The 26,106-nt window shown below is 42.4% G+C and overlaps 1 protein-coding gene across 1 annotated transcript in view; it reads right to left on the bottom strand.

Moving 5' to 3' along the window:
* The window catches only part of ptdss2 (phosphatidylserine synthase 2), a 35,210-nt gene extending 14,011 nt beyond the window's left edge, over positions 1–21,199 (bottom strand). The window contains exons 1-6 of the mRNA XM_078282957.1: positions 21,029–21,199; positions 20,144–20,494; positions 12,887–12,988; positions 10,204–10,286; positions 2,765–2,832; positions 886–1,020 (exon numbers count right to left, since the gene is read on the bottom strand). Of these exons, the coding sequence (XP_078139083.1) occupies positions 886–1,020; positions 2,765–2,832; positions 10,204–10,286; positions 12,887–12,988; positions 20,144–20,382 (627 nt within the window). The 5' untranslated portion in view covers positions 20,383–20,494; positions 21,029–21,199. The remainder of the gene's footprint in view (positions 1–885; positions 1,021–2,764; positions 2,833–10,203; positions 10,287–12,886; positions 12,989–20,143; positions 20,495–21,028) is intronic.
* Positions 21,200–26,106: the final 4,907 nt, after the last annotated feature.

The following is a 26,106-nucleotide window of genomic DNA, read 5'->3' as shown; positions in this document are numbered from 1 at the left end:
GGGTATATTTTTGAGTTCAAATCTCATTTATCTTAAAGAAAATGGTGTATTACTAAACACTGCTCAGAGTTTGATTGACTTGACTTTGACAAGGCTTTTCAAATAGATTTGCTGTAATTTTGTGGAGCAAGTGGTGGGCTGACCCACTCAGAGGAACTGAAAGCAGGCCAACAGTCAAGATGAGGTCTAGGTCATGGCGGCGGCAGACTGCTTCCCTGGAGGGACCAAGGCCTGGTTCTACTGACAGGCTATAATCTGCACCAGACACAACCCTCTGGAGCCAGCCAGCACACAACCACACCTACTGTGTGTGTGTGTGTGTGTGTGTGTGTGTGTGCACGAGAGAGAAATAGTGTCAGAGTGGGAATGAATGTATGTCAATGAATAAGTGAAAGAAAGATAGAAAGGGAGAACAGAGGACTCTCCCAATTTCACCGTAAAGGAAGAGGCTGTGAGGCTGTGAATAGACTTTAGGTTGACACAGTATTTGAGATCTGGGTCATTTCCCTATTAGTGATAACTGAGGACGGAGCTTGCCTCCATATAAATAGCTCCAAACTTTCACTGAGCTCGTTCTTGGCAGTGTCAAGTGAGAAATTTCTACTTCTTGGAAGGTGACTTTTGTTATACGCAGCAGTCATCAGCAGATTCTTCAAATATTCTGCTGCTGCACAGCAGAGATACGTTTCAAATTGAATCCCATTGCTGCCGCCCCCACGTCACCAAGATTAAAGACATTATAGAAATACGTTACATAAGCAAACACGAGCAAGTCTCCCCTTAAACCAGAAACCAGGGACATAAGACTTGAAAGTGTACCGTCATGATTTCTGAACTTGAGCGGTATAGCCCTTTAAAAGGCGAAAACGACCAGTCTCTTCTTACCCAGATGTTGTGGAAGGGGTCGCTGGTGTTTCCTGGGTCGTACATCAGGCAGTTCCCTCCGTAGTCTCGCTCCGGCAGCGGGACGCCCAGCTTGGGGTCGATGTACTTCATGAACTGTCGTCCGTCGTGCACCGTCTGGGGAACGGGGTTAAAAAGAAGAAGCACAACAACCATCAGCACCTTACAGACTATTCTCCGTGACCAGGAGCTGCACTGAGACAACGAGAGAGGATGTGACACCTGACGAGGAACTACTCCGGTCAAAACTAGTATGTATAATTGCATGTTGCAATTTTAGTTTTCACAATTGATTTTAACAGAATAGTGACATATCTGAAATACGGAAATATTTAATTTCATTTGGAATGGCTGATGTGATATGATACCAAGAGTACAGTAAAATAATTTGCTCTATAAATCAAGGCTAATAATCGAGGTAAATAATCATGGATTTTCATTTTAGCCATAAGTGTGCAGCCCCAGTTTTGCAGAATATTATGATCATGAATATCATGAATACATGTGGAATTCATTTTCAATTTACAATTTTAGAAGGTTTCAAAAATGATGTGTGGGGAGGCAAAATTATGAACCATTTCTTTGACATGCAGCTTCATTTCTAAACCAGAGAGTCTGCACAGCACCAGAATACCTTGCTTAGAAAGACCTTTACCACAAAAAAAACATTGCATCCAACTGCAATTTACAATTCGTAGTAGTGAATTTTGTAATTTGTAGTAGTCAATATTGCAATTTAGGTATTTTTCCAATTAACTGTGCAGCCCTAGTTCTTTGTCCAGTTGTAATCCATTTTTGAGGCATAGAAATATAGTGTGTGTAGGGGATTTTCGCAATCTAAAATTTGATTTTGCCTGGCATGAGTGAAGAAGGTACATGGTAGAAGTGTGTAAAAATATTTGTATTTGTGTCTAGGCCAGATTGCTATACAGGTTGTCAGCTGCAGAGTGTTAAGAGAACAGTCAGAGTTTGCTGTCAATCTTTCTGAGGAGTCTGGCTCTCTGATATTTTAATTAAAGTGGGCGAGCAGAGAGGCTTCCAGGGCTCCAGATATAGGAAGATCCCAGTAGAAAAAGTACCAGAGCTTGGAACAGAACTATGACCCAAATCCTAGATTTTTGGCGGACGTCATCTGTGGTTTTGAGAATCCCCTATGGACAGCAGCACATGGTTTCGCCCATATGGAGCCCCTTGTGTTTGCTTTGCTCGGTTACTGACATTGTGCACTCTAGTACGATTCTGAATCCACCACCAGCACTGCTACTCAATATAAAAATTATAAAAAATTTAATAGAATTATTTCAAATGCACCTGTACATGTGAAACTAGCCAAACCATTTAAACCATATATTTGTTTTCCCCACAGCTGAGGGTAGATTTGTGTTGTAGCCGATTACTATCACACAGCTAGGAAAACACCTTTGTCAAAATAGCACATGGACTGTGTGAAGACTTCCGCAGCATTATTGTCTAGTAAAAATGCTTAAGAAAACTGACCTTGGTGTAAAAGAATAGGTTTAAAAAACACTGATATTTGTGAGTGTGATGTACAAGTTGAAAATATGAAAAACAGTGAGACATCAGTTCTGAAAACGACCATTACACCTTTTCTCAAAGGAAGCCATACACATGTGGAAGTGAAACCTCAGTGGATGCATAAATCGAGCTGTGTAAGAAAGTATACTTGGCATGTGTGTGCATGTACATGTGCATGTATGGTTTTACTTCTGTGTGTGTGTGTGTGTGTATTAAACTTAGTGAATGTGTGTGTGTCTGTGCATATGTTGATGTATGTGTGAGCTTTTGAATATTTGACTGTGTGGGTTTCAGCCTATCAGTGCTTTTATTTCAGCACACCCACCTGGAACAGGATGAAGATGAGGAACAGCTCGTAGACGACGGTGACGCAGAGCCAGAACCGCCAGTAAGCTACACCGAGGGAGAGAGAGAGGGAGGATAGGTTAGCGTTTTGGCAACTTACACAGCACGTCGGCTGTGGTGGTCCCAAAAATAACCTGGAAAGGTGTCGATGGATGAAATCTGGAAATCAAATGAATTTCCCTTTTAGTTTCTTGGCTACCAATCAAAGATACCAGTTGCCTCTTTACAACATACGCAATACAAACAACATTTTCTCTAGGGCTGCAGCTATCGATTATTTTAGTAATCGAGTATTCTACCGATTATTCCATCGATTAATCGAGTAATCGGATAAGAAATACTTTTGCTTTATTAAAGAGCAATAGTAAATATACAAAAGAGAAAAGCTGTCCGCACGAAGCTGTCCATACGACACTGTGATTTACTGAAAACGAGGTGAAATAATAATTATTATTGATATTTATTACTAGGCCTAAATATCATACAAGTTCATAAGACTGGCTAATGTACATTTATTTACTATGTTGAAGGGTTGCCCTACACCTGCTGACCCTACTCACTGCAATCAAACTAAACTGAATATACCTGCTGTATTGGACTGGTGCATTTTAGGCTCCAATTGCTACTTACACCACCTGATATTTTGCTTTCTGGGGTATTTTATGCATCACTGTGAGGGGAGTAGGTGTGTGTGTGTGTGGGTGTGTGTGTGTGTGTGTGTGTGTGTGTGTGTGTGTGTATGTGTGTGACTATCATAATAATAACATGAATGAAGCTCAGGCTTTCACAAATTGACTGCAGCATTTTATTTTCTGTGGTTATTTTCTTGAGCAAAACTTAGCTAACTTAGGGACATCATAACTAGCCACCATATTGATTTACGTTCTTAACTAGCCATTACATATAGCCATAATTAACGTGCATTCTTTACTAGCCTTCATCTCATCCCGTTTTAATATTAAGTGCTGACTCCGCCCACACGGGCCAGTTTCGGCGTACGCCGGTAGCAATTACAAGTGGACCCTATCCTACAGTCCCTGCTCTCAGCGGAGGGAGGGGGCTACGCTGTGTGGGGGAAGCGCTGTGACCGTCAGACCTCTCTGGATTAGACAAGCAAGTAGAGAAAACCGGCATCAGCCGAACCAATTTATTGCCAAATGCTTTAGGATTCAACACATTAACATTGCTTCCCATGGTCAGAAAAAGTCGGCAGATTTGTCGCTAGTCGCTTTTGAGAAATAAAGTCGACAGGGGGGTCTGAAAAGTCGCTAAGTCTAGTGACAAAGTCGCCAAGTTGGCAACACTGGATCCCAAACTTTGGACACTTTCTGTCGTTTTCTCTGGCCTGTCTCTTCTCTTCGCCCCTCGCTATTTTCTCTCTCTTTCTCCAGCGCGTTGTGCAACAGTAATAATCATCCGTGCGAAACACTGAATGTGTATATAGTTATATGGATTAAACAAAGCTTCGATGCAAAGAATTTGCATCGATGATTTTTAGTAATCGAGTTACTCGAGTTTCTCGAGGAATCGTTTCAGCCCTAATTTTCTCACATTATTATTTGACAAAGCTGTGTTTGCTGTCGTCTATTTAAAGGATAAGGCCGGTGTTTTTTAATGCATTGCTTACCATCAACAAATCCTATGAAAATAACAAAATCAACAATGCGTTTGCTCTACTCCCGTTACTTTCTGACTTCCCACGTACCGTTTTTAGCCGTCAACCCGAAAGTCATTGGCTCCAATTGTAAGCTAAAAACCTTGAAATACAGTTCACAAAGACATAGTTTCAATTTTAAAAATCGCTAACTGTTACCACGAAAAGTCACGCTGTAGTTATTACCAAATCAAATTCAAATGGGAACAAATTCTTCATTACGCCGGGGACTATTTTCTGTGCTACGGAACTACTTTCCTGAGATCGCAAAGTGTTTACAGCCGGCTTATTAAGTTGTTTGAGGAAAAAGTCGGCTGGCCCGGTGCATCATGATGATGAAATATGTTGCCCAGAGCAACGGCATGGCTCTTTGACGTGTTTTTAATCGTTTTTTTAATACAATGGAGTTCTATGGCTGCTGGGACATGGCTTCATAGAGAGCCTAAGTCCCTCCCCTTCCGCTGTCCCCCATGGGACCTTATTTCGGAAAAAATATGTACGGTAGTCAACGGCGAGAGACAAATAATTGTTTTATCCCGTTTGAATTGTGCCATGACTTACACATATGATGTTTTGTCAATTTAAAAGATAATTTTGCAAGTCAAGAAAGTCGCAGTTTGTTGTAAAACAGTAAAGTAACGTTTAGTTTTGTGTGAAACCGCTCAGTGAACTACATCTCTCGTCTCGCACAATATACGTCACCAACACCAACATGGAACGAAACATACCAAACACACACAGGCATCGCGTTAACGTTAGCCCCCACTGTACTAAAACTATCCTAAACCAGTTTAAATCCATTCTTACTGTCTACCTTCCAGGTTGTGTATAATACTCCTGCTATCTGAGAGGGACTTAGCTTCAGCGGCTCTGGGTAGCTTGTGGAGAGAGGAAGTTACGTCACTTGCGCGACTTTTGGGTGTGTAGTCTTTCTAATTACGTATTTTTACAGTCTTATAGTTCAACAGTTTTACCACAAACTGCGACTTTCTTGACTTGCAAAATTATCATTTAAATTGACAAAACATCATATGTGTAATTCATGGCACAATTCAAACGGGATCAAACAATTATTTGTCTCTCGCCGTTGACTACCGTACATATTTTTTCCGAAATAAGGTCCCATGGTGGTCCACCGGAAGGGGAGGGACTTAGGCTCTCTATTGGGTACCGGCTACATGGACGAGACTTGTTGGCAAAACAAAATCATTGCTGATTTTGTTATTTTCATAGGATTTGTTGACGGTAAGCAATGCATTAAAAAACACCAGCCTTATCCTTTAATAGTTTACCTGCTAGCACTTACAGCTTAGCATAGCTACACTTTAGCACTGATGCTGTTATGCAGCACAATGTATTGAAAACTGGGTTTGATTCTTAAGAGGTTAAATCACCTGAGAATAATCCTCCTACGTTCAATCTGTGATGACAGGTATTCACATTGCCAGTGCAGGCTCTCACAGACACACACACACACACACACACACACACACACAATGCTATCCTAACTAGACCCATAGAGGCCTCTAGTCGTTTCTGCATCCTACATTAACTGCCTGCCTGACAGCGCCGACTCCCTTGAGAGTTACAAGCTTCACTGGCGCACACACACACACACACCATCTCAGCGTTGTCAAATCTGTAAAGCACTTGGCACTCAACACTCTATAAGGGATTTTAATGCTGGGATATGTCATGTTGACTGCTATGTTGGCGCCCTGAATTTAAATGTACATTTTAGGCATTTGGCTGATGCTTTTATCCAGATCGATGAGTGAGACGTTCAGTGTCTCGTTTTAAGACACTTAAACCAGACAAACCACTGTTGATGAAAACGAGCTGCTGCAAGGACCTTTCAGTGACAGGACTTTGTCTCTAACCACTAAGCTGCCATGTTCCCCCTGATACACTGATGTTGCTGGATGGAAACATACTGCTGAAATTGAGAGTAGATTACACGTGAAAAACTAGAGTATAATGACTGCGTCTGTCACCATCTGCGCAAACCTGACGGAAAAAATAACATTACCTGGAGAAGTTTTTCTTTAAAATGTATTGGAAATGTATTTGGACTCTTGCAGATCAAAAGGAGTGTACAACTGTTGCAAGCACACAGACCAGTGTTATAATCAGAGGGATTTCAATATTCAGTATGGTTTTCCATCAAAGTCCTGCTGTGTCAGGAGATTTAAAACAACTTCAAACATTGGGAAAAAAGCCTAATGGTGACTGTGGTTAAAGCCTAGACCTATTTCAGTAGGAAATAGTTTGTGCAGCATCCAAATTTAGCCCACCCTACTGTCAGTGTTTTTAAATTCAATTTTTCTGCCAGGTCGTTTGTGTTAGTTCAAGTGTATACGCTCAGTTTTGTGCGGCACTCCCTGCCAGTCACCCAGCGGGAGTTGCAGGTTGGAAACCTGAAATTCCCACCTGGCTCTTTTCCTGGGAAACAAACACGGCAGCTTCAGCGCCGTTCAACCAGTGGTGCTTCGGCTGCAACAAGGTGAAAAACGACTGAACCTACTTGGCTGGCTCGACAGGTCAGGGAGCATGACGCATTCAGACAATACACACACACACACAAAACTCCCTTGTCTCTCTACCAAGGGAGGGGGCGAGGACAAACAAGTAATGCGACGACAGCAGCCCAAATTCTTGCCCGGCCACTTCCCGCCTCCATGAACCACCGACGTTTGTTTGCATCCATCTGTCCTCCACCCTGTTATCTTCCCTCCTATCCCTCTGGTGTTCGTTAGAAACCAGCCGTGTCAGACACAAGATGCGAGTGGCTTCTGTGTGCACGTGTGTGACATGCTTGGAAACTTGAGTTAATTGCTTTTAAGTATTGCACTGCAACAGCTGTTGAAGAGAAGCACTCCCTTACAGTATTAGTTATAATGCATTTGGCAACACTGTTATCCAGACCCACAGTAAATTCACCAACTAACTAGTTTGATTAATGATGTAAAATAAATGACAAAAACTAAATATGACCGCATTTGATTTTACATATCTAGTCGATGCTCTTTTGATTTTACATATGTGGCTGACGCTCTTTCTAATTTACATATGTGGCTGTTATCAAGAGCAACAGTGTGAAGTTGTGAACAGTGAAGCAATAAAGAAAGGATCATATTCAATAATGACGCAGACTTAAATAAACTATGAAGAGAGGAATCCAAACACAGCCACAACATGAGCTTAGGTAACAGGCAAGCGGCCAAAACCACGGGTGAATTTTGAAGCCAATACGGAAGTGGCGGCAGCGGCAATTCCTCTAACATCCACTAGGGGCCGGCTCCATAAAGACTCCAAACGCGGCCGGGCCCAACTCCATGCAAGTCAATGGGACCACAGCCCGACTTCTCGCTAAAATTAACAAGTCAATAAATTTTTTTGACAAGAGGTTATGGTCCCAGTAGCTAATTTCACTTCTTCTAATGTTTGGCGATTTTCAAAATAATTTGATAACAGGATATAAAACGGGATTGTTTTCCTAGTGACGACAGGTCGCCGATTATGGGCCAATAGGAGGCGGTGCTGTGGCAGTGCGGACAACCCAAATTCCACCCTCAGCCTTACTTTGGCTGTTCTGGTTCCAAAAAATGTCAACATGGTGCCAACCATAAACACAATGTCCAGGCTTCAACACGGCCCTTCAGAAGCCAGTGGGTGATGTCACGCTCACTATGTCCATCTTTTTTTTTTTTACAGTCTATGGGTACAGGTAACTGCTGAAATATAAATACGTTTGGCCTTTAACTGATGTTTTTATCCAGAACAAGTTACGAGCACTCATAGAAAAAGCTCTAAGTCCTAGTTTACTAACAATATAAGCGAAGCAAGAGTCAAAACAAGGGTCAAACACTGAACTGAAGTGTCTTAACAGGGTGCTGGGACATCAGGAGCTGCCAGACAAGCTGAAATGCAAATCTCCAAATACATGAAACTCCATCGGAAGCATGTAACAAACAAACAAACAACTCTCTAATTCAGTGTTTGTGGAAAACGCAGTCTCTGGTGTGTTTCCGCTGGCTTAACATCATGAATTAATTGGGGCGGCAGTGGCCTAGAAGTTAGATAAGCAGGATCATGACCATAAGTTTGGCAGTTCGAATCACAGACCTGCTGGGAAAATTTGGGCAAGGAACGTGAATAAATAGCATCCAACCAGTAATAAATATTCTATTTCTCTTCCTGCATGTGACCGGCACCTCGCAGATGTGGAGCTGTGCAGAGGGCATCGTACCCTTACTTTGAGAATAAACAACACTAAAACTAGTGTTGAGGTAGTTCACTCCCCTCCTGCTAAAGGCTGGACAACCGTAGAAAACACTGGGCAGCTGCCAGGTGTGAATGTGCGTAACTGTATCAAGGAGTAGCATTGTGTTGCAGAAAAAGAGCATGAAAATCTTCCCTGGATAAATTAAGCTGGAAAACAAGTGTGTGGTTTGAGATGTGGCTTCATGCTCAGCAAACTATTCAGTGACCGCTGCAGCCCTGTAGATATTACCACTAGGGATGCACCGATGCCACTTTTTCAATGCCAATACCGATTACGAGTATGAAAGTTTAAGTATTGGCCGATACTGAGTACCGATCCGATCCATTACTTTTACTGAACAGTGCAGGCTTACTTCCTTAGTTTGGGGTCAATGGACAAAATTATTGAGATAAAAGCCTTGTTTTTCCCACTGTTTGAGAAATACAGGCTTCTATGTGCCACAAATGCATAAAATCAAGACAGTTTGCTTTTATTTCTTACATGTTACTCATGGCTTTCGGTATCAGATTTAGTCTTGGGTAAAATCTCCAATACCGATATTCCATTTTAGCCTGGTATCGGCACCGATACCGATACCAGTATCGGTATCGGTGCATCCCTAATTACCACTGTCATCCAGGATAAAAAGGCTTCAACACAGGATGAAGACGATCACCCAGAATGTATTTGTATTTATTGGCGTTTAGCTTCTTCACTAAGGGATTGAGTGGACCAGCATGCCAGGAAAACACACCCCGCCCGCTTTCAACAGACTTTCAATTCCTCATTTACTCAGATGTCTCCTTTATTTTGGCAATTACCTACAGCTAGCCAATGTGTATCTCCATGCCCAGCACTCTAAAAGAGGATCTATATTTCATATTAGAAACCAAGCTGAGACTCCCAATCGTCGCTATTGATCAAAGTGACGGCAATTGCTCTCAGGTTCCCCCGCCAGACCCATTTCCACAGGAAGGGGAAAGGAGAGGTAATCAATACTCCATTAAAATGTCGGACTCAACACCTGGGCTCACCCTGATGATAGCATACTAATGTGAACAGCATTAAGTTGCTGTCAGTTACTAAAGTGGCGGATATATTTTCAGTGTTCATCTTTGTGCTTTTTCATGCTGGGGAGGCTGTTTATAAGCAAACCTAAATGCATTCCAACCTTTTCCCTGATCTGTAAGATATAACAGGGCAAACAAATGTCACTTTGACATATTCTGGATATGGTTCAGAGTGAAATGAAAGAGCACTGCAAAGGTTTGACCCATGCAAGTTCTTAATGAGAATTTTAGCCCGCATAGCACAAGATGCACGGCCATATTGACTGTGACTTCCACAGACTGGAAAAAGACAAGTGTTGCTTTGACTCAAGATACATGACAATAATAAACTGAAAATGTTGCAGCAGACCCCTGGAGAGGAAGTTCTGCAGAGCAAAGGTTTGTTTCTGTTTGTGTGCTGTGCATGTTTGTGCTGGACGAGCTGTTCTTACCAGGATGTGGTCTGGTGAAGGGGCCGTCTTTGGCTTGGGTCACTCCAAAGCAGAGGAACACTAGGATGCTGGCCACAATCCCTCTACAGGAGCACACATACCAACACACAAAAACACAAAATTCAAACATTCTTAACCTATCGTAACATAATTTATAATGCAGGACTTAAATATGGTTTTTCAATGAAATGTCCCCAGCCCCTGCACCATTACTTGTCTTGCTAACAAATCGCTAATAACTACCTCAAAAGCCCAAACACTGGTGTGAGTACATTTTCCAGCAGACTGAAAACACTCCCAGGCCTCTCAAATACTTGACCCATCCATTTAAACCCCAGCCTATCCTTGTAGATTTGTGAAGGCAGTGGATTAAACAAGGACAAAAACAGAGCACTTGATTTGCTATCAAATAAACCCGTAGGCCTGTCTCAACAGTTTTCCATGGACAACTGCTCCTTATTCCTGTGCCCTTCCTTCCCACTGAGCTGAGAGACCGGGCTAATCTGAACCTGCTGCTGTAAGGATGAAGGATGTGATGCCACCTATCCCTGTTGTGTGTAGATCAGAAACATGTAGGGCAGGCGACGAGACGAAGACGTCGCTCTGGACTGAAGAGTGGAGAGGGAAGACTTAGCAACTGGACACGCACAACCGGATTAGAGCTATGCCTGCCAAAGACTGTGGTAGTGTGTGTGTGTGTATGTGAGTGACTGTGTGTGTGTGAGAGAGAGTAAGAGTATGTGATGCAGTGTATGCGAGTGTGCAAGTATGTGTAGAGCACTGTGTGTGTAAAAGCATGTCTGCAAAAGTGTAAGAGTGTGTATACATGTGTGTGAATTGGTGAGAGTGAGCGAGCGAGGATGTTTAAAAAGTGATCGAGTGAGTGTGAGCGAGTGTGTTAAAGAGCGAGTGAGTGAGGGAGTGGGATTGAGTCTGTGTGTGTGAGTGAGCGGCGTGAACTCTGTGCCAAGAAGAAGCTCTAGTATCTTTATCCTGACGAGCCGTGGCAAATCCTGTTAAGAATCATCCCACAATCCCTGTGTCTGCACGATCACACACACACACACACACACACACACACGCACACACACACACACACACACACACAAAACAGCATTGTAGGCTTGTTGTGCTATTCCAATCTACCTCCCACAGACACACACACACACACAACTCCTGGCCTCTAAATTTTAAATTTCCCGCTACTTAAAAACAAACAAAAGAAATGATTTAAAAATCAAGATAGCTCATCATCATAAGACTCGAATTAAGCAACTCTCTTTCCACACTAAAAGTTTGCATGAGTTATAAAACAAAGCAGGCCTTTTCCTCCACAGCTTGGCACTATGGAGGCCTCCAAAGATTCATCTGGGTTGAGTCATGAGTCTACAGAACAGAGAAGAGCTCAGTGCAGAGAGGGCCGTCATCAGACCAGTCTGGATCTTCCTGACCAACATCAATAAAGTCAGCAAACCCAGCAGAGTTGCTCAATCTGGCTCTCAAATTAATACTTAAATATGTTTTGTTGTATGTTTGTTTTTACGGATACACACATGCTGCCATCAAAACCACAGTAAAACGGGGTACTGGTAGCATTTCACTGATACTAAAATTTGATAGCAGGAGCCATGTGTAACATGCCAGAAAGTCACATGATTTTGAGACTTTTTAACACATTTTTAACATGTGAGATGACTCTAATGAGGAGAAATAGATTATCTTAATCATTTTTGTTCATCCAAGTCTACATTGTTCAGTAATTGTAAAGGACTGGGTCGGGCTCCTAAGTGATAAAGGGGCATCTGTGGACCCCTACTTTGTTTTCTCCATGCTCTAAGAGTAAAACACATTGGCCAAAATCTTGAAAAATAATCAGTTGACGCCCTGGTATTCTTGCTACTTCACGTTCGCATTTATGTTAAAAAAATATCAGGCCTTTGTCATTTCAAAGAGCAACATTCAGCTAGATGTGGCCTTGAACGGGCGCCAGTTGGGCTGACGGTGAAGGCTGCTGAAGGAGGAAGTGATTCATCCCAAAGCGATGGGACAGTTTGTGTCTCACCCATGTGTTCCTGTAGCTGTGTGCCTTTATGCCAAATTGTGTCAAAGGTGAGGCATTAATGTTTGTTCTCATCAGTTGTTTTTGTTACATGACATTGCTCTGAATGGCAATGTGACATGACTCAAGGCATCGAGAGGAGAGCGCCAACAGGCAGGCCTATGCAGAATCTCTAACACTAGTCTCTTTCTCCCTTTAAATTCACATTATCCCCCCCACACACACACTATCGCTGTCTCCCTGCAATTTACACATGCAGAGACAAAGTTTGTAATCAGGTGCCTTGTTGGTACAACAAATGTCAGAGGATTAGTAGAGCATTGCTTAGAAACAAAGTGGTTGTCAATGCCTGGGTTACTAGGCACTGGGAGGTTCGTGAAAACTTACTGCAAAACTATAAGAATGAACTTGTGAACCCAGCCTCACTCAAAACTCAAATCAAGCCTGAAGGACATAACTTTCTGCAAGCCCAAACAAGCATAAAGCCCGAAACCGCTGATGATTCTCTGAACAATAAGTTTGAACCCTAGCCCAACTGAAGTGAAAAATATTCAGGCCGTCTTGATCCGATGTTATCAGATCCGGCCGGGGAGCGGAGGAAGTAATGAGCGCTGCCTTGCTGACCTCTTGGTGTTGTAGGCCGTGTCCTGGGGGGTCTCCTCCAACAGCGTGACGTAGACCAGAGCGCAGGTCAGGATGAACAACACCGTCACCGTATGTGCTCGCCTGCAGAGAGTCAGAGAGGGAGAGAGGAGAAGAAGGAGAGTGAGATTCATGAGATGCTATTCGATGTCACTGAGGGAGAAGGCAGTCAGAAATAGTACAGGAACATTAGTGCGCTACACTTCATTGGTGATAATTAAATAGAGATTATTAAATAGAGACTTGTCTTAATAAATAGACATGCTGTGCTTGTGCAGGAGACGCCCTTTATCACAAATAAGCAAAGGCAAATATAAGTAAAAATGGAGGGAGTGGAGTTGAGATAAGATGAAAACCAAATGTTTCCTGTGGGGAAATGGCATTGCAGCAATTGCAGGTCACTGCAGCAGCAAACTAATAAGAAAAACATGTTAGGTACAATGTAAGAATGAAAATTATGGGAAAAATAATGTATTACGGCATTGTTTGGGTGTTCAATAGCAGCAGAATTTAATGAAACAAATAATGAATTAATGAGTTCTGGAGTTAATGAATCACTGTAACAGTTGCTTTCGATTAAACAGAAGATTAAAAAATCAAAACCACTTTGTGCGTACATTATCTGGTGGAATGTCGAATATGGACCTGTGAGAATCGTAGGCAGGGTATTTCTGGCCTGTTAAACTCATAAAATATGCCATTTGGTTGACGCTTTTATCCAAAGTGCCTCATGGTTTCATAAGTGCATACATTTTTGCATGAGTGGCCACGGTGGGAAACAAACCCCTAACCCCTAAGTATGCACACTCTCCACCCACTGAGCTGTACAAGACCGCCCTAAAGATAAGATTGACTTTATTGATCCCAGAAGGGACAGTGGGTCTTTACAGCGGTAAAGAATAAGGGTGTGGGTTGGAGAGCAATGAGTAAAAGGGTAATAAAGCACTTGAATAAAAATTCTAAATAAAGTGATTCTATGATGTGAATAAATCGTTTAATAAACGTTTCTCCACGATAATAAAATTCGCACCAGGATGGCTATTCACACTCTGCCAAATTTACAGATGACTGCAGTTTACAGATTTATAAATTTACAGATGTCACCAATAATTCAGTCCTAAATCGGTTTACCTAAATGGAAATCTCTTCCTTCCATAAGGACATCTCAATGGTGTCTTTTCCCTGTGCAAGTCTTTCAAATGGGTTCCAATTACGGCTGCTTGATTGTGGCAATGATAATCCCAATTAATTTTCAAGCTATTGTGATCACATTTATTAAATCACAATGATTAGTCATGATTATTTAAGGTACACAATTATTTTCCTGCACATTTTGCATCTTATATCTACAACTCAACATTAGTACTGCAGCAGTTATTCTAAATCAAATGAAGTGTTATATGCCAGACAGTATTCGACAATTACTGATTGTGGGAAGTAAAATTGTGACATACGATACACTATTAACTGTGCAGTTTAGTTTCAGTAGTCTTACTCGCTGCTGAAGTCTGTTGAGTCTTGAAACCCCATTCGTACATGAAACGCTGCCCACTAAACATGTTTCCACCTGAGCCTCTCTGCAAACCTACCAGGCCACAGTGAATAGATGTGCATCAGATTCTTCTTTGATACTATGGACAGACCTGTTGAATAGTGATGAGGCCATGACAAAAACAGCAGGTTTGCCTATGGCTCATATCTCCCAACAGTGGATGAACCTTGGCCTTTGTCGTACGACAGTTAGACCCTACAGCGGTTCTGATATACGTCCCCGCCATCCGTGCGGTTTATCTCAACCCATGGGGCAAAGCTCTATTTATCCACTTGCTGATACGAGTTAAAGGAACATACGTAACAGATAACCCCAGGAATTCTCAATGACAAGGAGGGAAATGGATAAAGTGTTTGAATGGTCTTGGGGGAATTTTCAAGCAGCTGACTAGGACAAATGGGCAAGATATGGTAGGAGGAGATGGCTGGGGCGGTGCAAGCTTTCGTAACATTTGCTGCATTTGTACATTCTTGAATGGAGGACAGGGGAGTGCAGTGGTATATGCTTTAATAACATCACCGTGCATAGGTTGCTCACCCTGCTAGTTCAGCTTCCATCAATGCAATTCTGCAGCATGAGCCAACAGAGGGCAAACAGACAAATGGGACTGGAAGTGGAGGGAGCTTTCACAGAGGGAAGGGCACCTGTCGCGTCGGAGGGTGGCTGTCACGACGCAACAATTTTACACTCCAGTGCTAAACATGTCCGAGTACGACAATCCCAAGGAGAATCATGACACCTTGTCAAAAAGAACAGAGGCTACTGAGCTACTTACACACCAGTAAGCCGACTATTTCAGGTGTCATATCCTATTCTTTTCAGATCCTTAACGGTATTTGGTATCACAGGGTTGTACAGTGCGACATATATTTCGCACGTGCTATGAAAAAATCGGTCTGTGCGATGAATGAATTTACCGCAGTAGCACCCGTGCGATACAGTTTTGCGTGTGTGTGGAGCCGCTTGTTTGTGTGAAGTGAGGGTTTGTGTGCTTGTTTGTGTGTGAGGTGAACTCGATGGCGCATCGCTGTTCTACTTGGTAGTTGTAGTCTATCGTGCGATTAAAAATCATGTCCATACATCCAACACCAATTCCCACAATTCCCAGGGAACAATCCCATAATTCCTATGCGGTTGCCTCTACGACGTTTCCTCCGAGGGCAGTGCAGCACCCGGACAGTGCGCACACGCTAGAGTTATAATGGAGCTTAGCGAAGGTTCAGTCTGGAAGACTATCTTTTGCATGCTTAGGCTGTAGTTTTACTTCTCATACCATTCTGCCATTCACATCTCTCACGCATGCTCACTCATTATTTCCTTGCTGTCTTTTCCCGGGCCGTCAATTGAGATATCAGCTGTTCACATCAGCTGGTCACATCTATCCAATAGCACAGCGACACACCTCCATTGTTAGCCTATCATCTTGCTGCTGTCTTTTTAAATATGTTTCTCTCTCTCCGCTTTAGTCCGTTCATGCTGCTGTTATACGCACCCCTCCACCTCCCTGTCACCGCCCAGTCTTCGCAGATTCATCAGCTTCATCAGCTTCATCAGCTTCTTCACTCATCAGCCTCACCAGCCTATCAGTCTCAGCAGAGTCATCAGCCACCACCACCACCAGTATCTGGACTCCACGGGGGGATTTATCTTGCTGCTGCTCAGGGCTGGTGCCCCTCGATTACAAAATCTCCCTGTAGAGTCTAAGCGCCGAAGACTTTCTTGTCAAGTCTTAATTTTCACTATATCATCTGTTATAATAAACAATTATCTTTACTTCATTCACTTGTCTCTCCTGATTGAATTGTAGAGACGAACGTGACCCTATATTGTGAACTTTCTACGCCGTCACTCAGAGACTAACGTTAGCAGAGTGGAGCAGCGATCAGCAGTAACAAACGAGACCGGCTGACCAACACACACTGCAGCATTAAACAACTTAAACCAACTCTGAGGTGAAGAAAATAACTCGGTGCTCAGTCTGTTTCACCTCAAAAACTTTTGCAATCGCAGTAATTAACGCAAATTCAAGAAATCTCCGCAATATTTGCGAGAGCTTGCAGTTTTGCAAAATTGGCGTAACTTTTCCGCATGAAATGGCCAAATCAACAGACCGCTTGTGATTTGGACCAATTGTTGCATTTTGTGTCGTGGTAACTTACGTCATCGCAGCGTGCATTCAGGTAGAAGATGAACAAAGCTCACCTGCCAACAAATTACTGCCATAGACTTTGCAAAAAAAACAAAAGCTGCAAGAATCGAGGTGAGTGCAAAATTCAAGCTCTTGGAAGAGTTAATAGCTTAAACGGAGAGTGGAAGAGAATAGGGGGAGGCTGTGTGTGTGTGTGAGTGAGTGAGTGAGAAATTTTTTTTTTTTTCCTTTGCTTGCAATTTTTCCCAATTCCTGCAATTTTACCGCAAACAGAGCACATAAAACCTTGCAAATTATATCGCAATTTCTGAGAAAAGCCGCAGCAAAATCAAGCATTTTTGGCCACAATAATCACAAAAAACTCTTGAAAATAGTGCTGCCTTTTCTATTCATTCAATTGAGAATCGGTTTTGAATCGAAAAAAAAACATTTCTTGTTAAGGTTTGGATTTTGTGTGCCCTGTATGCAAAATGAATGTCCTTTGCCAGTCACATACCTGTTTAAGTGATGAACTTCACTACTTGTGGTTGTTTTTAGAGATGGTAACAGACGTTTTATACGCATGCTACAATTTTGTGGCCTGTGCTACAAAACTATCAACCTCTGTAGCACCAGTGCTATGTGCAAAAAAAGTTAACGTACAGTCCTGTATCACAAGTATGGCAAGGGTGTAACACTGATATTTCATTTCGATACTATGGTTGTGTTGAAGTACTGAGGTCGTGGCTGTCATCATCAAACCACAGAATGTCGGCCCAGTGCCAGCCCTTCGCCCCACAGTCTGAGTCACAGAGAGGGAATGTCAGGTGTCGTTAGCATTTCCTCCCTGCGCCACCTCCTTATCCAACCTGTTTGGCAGGAGACACAGGGGACGGCCTGGCTCCTCTCTTGCCTGACAACAGCACCGCACCACACCACCGGGAGGGAAAAGACGCAGCGGAAAAACCAGCCAGGTGCGACTGAAGAGGAAGGCTAACCCACCGCACAATTCACCACTAAGACTGAGGCTGGGCATCCTGACAACAACCCAAGCAACAGGTTGTTTCTGCGAGTGGAAGATGGGCTGGTGACCAATCAGGGCAGAGGTAGAAATAGCCTAATGTTTTGACATGATGCCAAAAGGAATAATTAGGTCTGACTCTGGGCTGATTTGAGCGGTGACATCGGCTTGCCAAACATGTGACTTCATTGAAAGACAACATGCTGCATTGTGACCGTTTCATGCATTTGAATGCAGCAGACCACATTTTCCATGATTTTACTTTGTTATATCATATAACACATGAGTTTGATGGACTGGAGCACGATTTTCAAGTGAATTGTGTTGCTACCCCAATCAAGGTGTCCTCCTCTTTTTAGACAAGAATTTTCTGGGACAATCGAACTGCACAACACAATCTCAAAAATTGAAATTTGTGCGCAGCAATGCCATTTAGGGAAAAAACAAAGTCACGTTGGTGTGACAGCACATAATTTAGTTCTGCTGTCTAAGGTCTATCCAAACTATTCCTCTTTTCACAGAAAAAGCACTTCCAACCACATTTTGTGCTGTTAAAAAAAAGCTGGTCGCATGACACGCACTTTGCTTCCTTAACGACTAGGGGAAGCTGCCATCATCAACAAACACTACTTGGGAACAGCTCAACTCAAACACTTAGAAACTCCCACAACACAGCCAATGTGCTCCCCATACTGACTCTAACCAACAGCTACTACCAACTTTTTCTACTGGTACTTTCTCTATTTTCATTCTGGTTCATGGTGTTGTCGAAAACTATCAGCTGCCAAAGTACCATAAAACCCAGTCTCTTCTTTGTTGCGATCGGTCAGCTCCTAATGTTGACCCACATCTTCTGCGCTCCCCTAAAGAGCTGAAATTTTCTCAACTTTAGAAAGCGCTCTGCCTAAAAAGAAGCCAACTGGCCAGTGGCCGCTCCCCATTCACTTTAATGTTATGAAGGCAGTGGCAATTTGGAAAAAGTGAAATAGTGTGAAAACGTATCAGTTTGGGGCAGTGACTGGTACTAGCTGGTTTTGCAAGGGAAAAAAAAAACATCCAAATACTAACTTCTAAGGACTAATAGGTTTCAAATTTCCCATGACATGGAATTTGTTTCTTATTTCCAATGTGTTTCATGTACTAGTCCATAAATATCCAGGTTTCTTGGGAACTCTACTGTTGTATGATTTGTTATGGCCACAGGTTTCCAAGGTGACCACAAGGCCAAAAGGTATAAGGTCATTCTTCATTGTTAGTTTTCTATCATAACAAATCTGGGAGTGCCAAACACCAAGAGGCCTAACTCACCAATAACAATAACACAAGAATGACCAGCAGTATTAACTAGTGCCTACCACTTTGTGACCAAGCTTGGCTACCCACCAACAAGATCACATTTAAAATTGCATGATGATGTAGGCTATTGGATCTATATATTGCATCTTGTTTTGTTGGCCATAAAACACGTTGTAGGACGCTAATCCATTTTTATTACTTAGATACTTTTAATTGCAGTGCATCTTAACTCCTCTTTATGCCTCCTTTTTTTGGTTCTAGTCCAGTAGAGTGAAAATGAAACCTGGATGTCGATGTTGTAATGAGAAATTCTCATTATGGCTCCTATCTTAGAGGACCAGTCTCTTCTGTTAGCAAAGATATTGGATAGCCCAGCACAAAGTAGATCCTACTACTTCATACTTTACACACAGAGTTGGGTTGACCGATCCACCCGCCCACCCACACACACACACGTACTCAAGTGCTGCTGGAGTGACAGGTTGAAGGGCCTTGCTAGCTACACAACAAAGCAGGCTGCATAAAAAAAAATGTCACTATTCTAGACTAGCCTCATGCCCTCCACATGACAGCACCAGCATCCTGCACATTTCAACACAGTGCTTTGCAGTGTGAGTCTGTGTCAGCGAGTGCACACAGAACTGACTTATGGTGCTCACCACACGGACGCAGTGTCTGTCTCTTGTGGATCTCTTTCTGCTGAAGGTGCAGGCTGGGATATTAGCTATTGGCTTGTCAACAACAAGCCCAGAGTGTGGATGTGCAGCATAAGCATCCGTGAAGGCACAGCAATCGCTGGCTGTACACCTTTAAAAGTGATGCCTTGCAGAGTGAGCATGATAGATCTGGCAGACTTTGTAGACTGTTACTTCTATCTTTAGACATTTGAACAATTTCATCAAACTACATTTCGGATTGACTTCAGTTGTCTTGCCATATAAATCACTGTGTAGGTTTTAAGATGTGTTGCTAAGCCACAGTAGTTGTTATGACTGATGGGCAGCTAGAGGTGACTGTCACTTCGGCCTGCCTTTCAGTTCACCTTGAAACCAAAGCCCACCCCGCTGTCACCAAACATGTCTCTTTCTGCAGGAAATAAATTAGAAGTATTATGGTGTAGGGCATTGACAAACATCATCCCTACTTTCTTTACAGAGTTCACAGCTCAATCAAATGACAGTATCAGTAATGACAGTTGCATTGTTTATGTGCGCAGCCAGAAAGCAAGTAGCATTAACTCACCAGAAAAAGGTGTTGGTCCCGTCGTCGAAGACCTCGCATTCCGTGTTTCTCCGAGACAGGCTCTCCCTGGAGGTCTGCTTCATCGTCTTGGCTTTGGTCGGTGTGCCCTGGTCCTGGCAGCCCGGGGACACTGTCGGGTCGACAGAACCGTTATTAATCTGCTGCTCGGCGGAGGCGGCGCTAGCACACTTGCCGGTGACCATGGCCATGCCGCTTCTCTTCGACTCGGGCTTGGTCATGGCTTTACCGAGTGCCTCGGTGTAACAATATCCTGTGTGGAGTGGTTATCCCTGGGCTCTGTTCCCGTGTACTGTCATCCGTGTCAGCCCCACCCAAGTGACTGTCAGCATCCTGGGGTGATCGGAGGAAGCAGACGTTATTAGGGGAGTCGATAATGCCTAGAAATTCACGTCCTGCAGTTGTGTTAATTCCCCACCACCGCCCAGCACTGTACAGACAGACATTAACATCAACGGCTCTGACACCGCCTACTTACTTCAACGCATTTCTGCAAAAACAAGCTGCGCAAGATTGTCATGTGTCAACAGCGACGACTTTGGCTAAAACCCACGGTGTCGTGTGACGGAACGAGCATTTCAACACAAGGCTTTCAGATGTTAATGAAATCAGTGCATCTGCACTACGAAGCCACCTTGATGTCAGGTTAGACAGCTTAGCTAACCGCGTTAGCTACTTGTAGCAGGCTATTTTTGCCTGTTGACCTTGTTGACGAGGCTAAGTTAACTGACAAACCTGTTAAAGGTAAACTGATAAAAACAGCCGAGTCGGTATTGTACCATTTTGTCAAAAATGACCTTAGCTAGCGTTAGATACCAATTCGGGATCGTGTGTAATGATGCCGTTAAGTTAGCTAACATTACTTACCAGTGGAATTTATGAGATTACTGCAGTCTGGGTGACTTCACGTCAACTGGCGGCTGCTACATCAGTGACAACGCTAGTTATTAGCTTTATAATTAAAAAGAAAAACAATTTAGCGGTCAACTGTGTCACACACCGCTTGCAGTCTACCTCTAGTGTAGGAACAGATTGATCCACCGCTCCAGACTCACATCACATGGGCATGGCGTCTTCGGCTGCGTCAAATGATCACCAGCAGCAACAATGACACATCCGGTTTCGGCTTTCAAAATAAAAGCCACAACATCACCCATCCATGGTAAAGTGTTTTCGCGCCTTTATTTTGAAACCACAATATTTAACCCGGAAGTCTTGTTTCTGCTAGTTTCTGCTACACTTGTCAGGTAGGGAGCCTCACCAATCTGGCGGGTTTACAGATCAGCAGGACCATCAAACAGTTAATTCGCTTAGAGTTGAACTTTGAAATCCTCACAGTAAAACTCTGTTAAAATACATATAACTTTACGACAGAACGCCGTTTAATTGGTTAATTTATATCGACAAATGTCACCAAAAACGGGTCTTTCTGATAACACGTTGAGGCTGATTTGCATGTCGTCACTTCCGTTTATTGTACACTTCTGACGTCACTAGCCTTCATAAAAAACAAAAGAGCATTAATTTCTACAGTAGCCGTCATGATAAGAAACTAAAGAAAACAAACCCAGGAATTATTTATCAGTAATAATAAATTAGGATGACATACTAGTTGCAGCTTTTGTTGCACACTCACATTTTGCAGTAGAAAATGTCAGTGATTAGAATGGTCTACTATGCATTTATGAAATCCTCCAACCAAAAATGATAATCACTACAGGCCAGGTTTAGTAAAGCCGCTATATTTCCTCTCAAGAGATCTAGAAATGCGTAAAATAGCCATTTTATGTAAGCTGCAAAAGAAATGACCACATCTCAGCCAGTGTGGTTTGAACTCACCCAAGGGTGTAAATCAGCTTGACTTGACCACAGGTGGAGCAAACTCAACTTCAAACTGCAGCCACACTCTGTTCTTCAACAACTGTCAGAGAATTGTACGTGTCAAAAGCTTATAAAAGCTTAAACAAGCACAGTCATGATTGGGAAACATTAACCTTTTGCCTAGAGTGGGAACGAGTTCAGCCTCTCCAAGACCCATTCACAAGACTCTCCATGAGGGATGATTTTCCAGCTGGGAAAATCCCTCACACGGCAAAACAGTCTTTATCTCTGTTTTGTGCGAGATCAGACCAGCACCAGTGAGTTGGGGGATTCACAGCAAAGGTCACTTAACCACTGTGCTATATAAATGGTAGATTAGACCTAGTTTGGGACACTTGCAAATATTTGACTTGGGATTTTACTCGGTGACTAGCTGACCTTCCAAAAAAGAACCTACAAACAGTGACAAAGAGTTAATGTGACATGAGCGTCTGTGTGTGTGTGTCTGTGTGTCTGTGTGTGTCTCTGTGGTTGCGAAAGGATTGTTATTGTGAGCAAAATTACCACAGCCAAAGGCAACATTCTCTGCATTTAGAGCCTAGAACCAAAATGGCCCCTAATAAACTGTGAGGACAGAAGTTTTATTATTGTAAGGGTAAATGAATGGCACGGCAGCTATAGCCCAAGGCTTGACTTCTTTGTCTGGACTTTCTGGACTAACAGGACTTTCAATGTTTGACTGGCATATAGAAAGCCATTTGCATTTAAAAACAAAATTCTGGGATGAGCTGCTCGCTGCTGTTTTGAACATGTTAAGTTCAGCACAAAATATTCTCTTAATACAACTGTAATCACTCTCTAGTCATTTGTCCATCTCTCTGATCCAGAGCAGAACTTTATCATCTGTAAATCCCATGATAATTACAAGCAGTCTTGAAAAGAACAAGGCAACAAGAGCTGGAAAGGAGAGAGTACTTTTAAAGAATGTAAAATACAGCTGAAATGATGGATTAAGTACAGGCAGAGCGCCAAAATAGTTCAAGGGACAGCAAGACAACAGCACAGCAATAATGTATAATCTTCAAAAGTGAAAAGTAACAGCACAAGTTAAGTGCAAGCAGTGGATGATGGCAGATTCATCATTTAGGCTATTTTAGGTTATTTGCCTCTGCAAAAGTATTACGAAAGACTTCCCAGAGCTATATTCATGAAAGATACCAAGCAGCTCTTTGTGACAAAAATTACAAAGCCTTTATTCACTGGCTAGTCCATTTTGGAACAGTTAATAATCCAACATGTTTTGGCTGACATGCCTTCATCAGGGAGAGATCTCTCTCTGATGGATGTTGGGTTTTGGATTTTTAACTGCTCCATAATGGACTAGCCAGCGAATAAAGGCTTTTAAATAATTTGTCACAAAGAAGAGTTGCTACCTTTCTTGAATGTATATGGGGTTTTTTTTCCAAACCAAAGAGCACCTTCATTTTTCTGAGCACCCACTGGGCTGCTTTTTTGTTCTTCATTGATTTTGGAAGGAGCTACTTTCTATAGAGAAAAGCAACAATAGGCAAAAGCAATAGTAATGACAACTATCAGTCATCTATCAGTCATTCCATGCGGTTTAATAATACTCCTAACTTTAAAACCAGAAATGTCCAAAAGCCCAGTTAAACTCTGAAAAAGGATGTGTCATTTTCAGTGCATCCATTTGTCTAGTTTGGATCAGCAGATATTTCTGTTACTTTTCATCACAGACAGATGGAGTGGAGAGAATTTAATAACCAAATGAAAGCAAAGAGGAAAAACAAAACAGCTGCGAGTTTAAATGAATTAATCTCAAGCCATATTTGCCCAAATCTATGGTTGTTAGGTGATCACAGTAGCCTAAAGCTTTTTAATAGCAAGTACAAACACATGCATCGTGGCATTTCCGAGTTAATCTATTTCAAATTACTTAGGCTAGATGTAGCTTTAAATCAATAGACATGACACAAACATAACAGAAATGTCACCAGCAGATATTTTGTAGAATCTATATTTTAACTGAGTTAACTTTGTAAATTCTCTGTTTCTTCAAGAGTGATATTTATAGATCTGATTCCTCTACAACTCAAGTTTCATACCACAAAAAATACATTTCAGCTGTGTTTGTACTGCCCATTGCTTGTTGAAGGATCCTCTTTAAAAGGTCTGACGAGCTTTTATCTTATCAAGCCCCCCAATCTGGGAGACTGGGCCATCAGGTATTCAGGAAATAGTGGATAAGTGATCCAGGAAGTCGCTGTGACTGGGCGTGTCAAAAGACTGCCAGCTTCCCAGGTGAAGCCAGCATGCAGACAGAATGGCTTTATAGGTGGGATCTATAAATGGCCGTCCATTCTCCTTCCCAGAGGTCCTGTGGTGCTGAGGCCCGCAGCCCCTCTGACATCAAAAGGCTGACTTTGCTCAGGTAAGTGTGTGTGTGTGTGTGTGGGGGGGGGGGGGGGGGGGGGGGGCAACACCCTTGGAAATGGCCGTTATAGAAAAAACACCCGTCCACAACGACAACAACAACAGAAGAAAGCACATAAAAGCAGGTCTTCTTTTATTTTTTAACAGCAGAGATGACAGACATTAGAAATATCTAGTTCAGTGGAAAGTGTGTGTGTGTGTGTGTGTGTGTGTGTGTGTGTGTGTGTGTGTGTGTGTGTGTGTGTGTGCGTGTGCGTGTGCGTGTGGGTGTGTGTGTGTGTGTGTGTGGGGTGGGGTGGGGTGGTAAATGTACTTATTTACTGAACTCTGTTCCGGCTGCATAGTTATAAATTATTCATACCCTTGAACGCAATGCGATATTCTCTCCATCTGTATATATTTCTGTTTATTCTTTTGTTTTTTCTATTACTGACTTCCACAGCTTCCCATCAGTGCAATCAGCCAGGCTCCAACACAGAACCATGTGCATACTGTATGGATTAGAGACCCACCTTTTGCTTAAAATTTTACTTTAATTTTTGTTTTGATAGGTACTACTTATACTTAATATACTACTTTCTTCATATACTAGCTCAAAAAGAGACATAAATCTTTCCATAAATCTATAGTTTTCTATACTTCTATATATATACTTCTAATATACTGTAATACACTATATACTTTTTAACTACCTCAATTCACTTCAATCATTTTTGTGTTGTTTTATGTTTAATATTATGTACAGGAGCAACCCTCCAAGCCAAATTCCTTGTATGTGCAAACTTACCAATAAAACTCTGATTCTCTGTGTGTAAATGAAGTGCAATCCACTCCAATGGAGTGAAGACAAAGAAAAACACGAGGAAGCATCAACAGAGTTTGATTTAATTCAACTTTATTGTCATGCCTCCTTACACAAGTCCATAGTGAGTTGGGAAACTCACAGCGCTGCAACGACAGATTGGGGCTTTGACTATCTGTTGTTTGACTTTGACTGTTACACATTCAGAGACTCCTTGGGCTTCACCTTCAAAAACACTTCTGTCCATACCTGTTTTATTTTTGTTTGTTTTGTTTTTTTCTTTTTCTGCTTTACCAGATGACCTCACAGGGTAGAAACTTGCACTGGAGAGACTGGATCTAGCCTCCAGGGTATTTCCATGTTTGTCGTAGAGTCAAGCCAGTGGAGGTGTGTGTGTGTGTGTGTGTGTGTGTGTGTGTGTGTGTGTATGTGTGTGTGTGTGTGTGTAAGAGGCCTCTACAAACTAGTCTTTATGGATGAAAGAGTCATGCGGTTGCATTTGTCAAACAGCTCATGACACTTCTTGACCGGCCGTACCTGTTTGAGATTCTTCTCCTCTGAAATAATGAATACGGACTTTCTCTCTGCATTTCCACATCAAAACATTGGCTGATAATATCTGAAAGGCAAACAAGAAACTGAGCCTGAGGTGTCGAAGCATTCCACCTGCAGCTTGGTGTGAATCTCTAACCAAAATTAATAATATGACTTGAAATAACATGTTAGTCACACAAGTGAAATGGCTTTCGCCTCTGGTAGAAATGTATGTAAATTCATCAAGAAAAAGCACAAATATGATCATATCAGAGTCACATCTCTCCATGCACCGCATCGTGTTTCTCTCTATCTCATCTGTTTTCTTATCTCATTG

The sequence above is a fragment of the Centroberyx gerrardi genome, chromosome 4 (assembly GCF_048128805.1).
Source record: "Centroberyx gerrardi isolate f3 chromosome 4, fCenGer3.hap1.cur.20231027, whole genome shotgun sequence".
In the NCBI taxonomy this organism is placed as follows: Eukaryota; Metazoa; Chordata; class Actinopteri; order Beryciformes; family Berycidae; genus Centroberyx; species Centroberyx gerrardi.
This window is presented reverse-complemented; position numbering and strand designations above follow the sequence as displayed.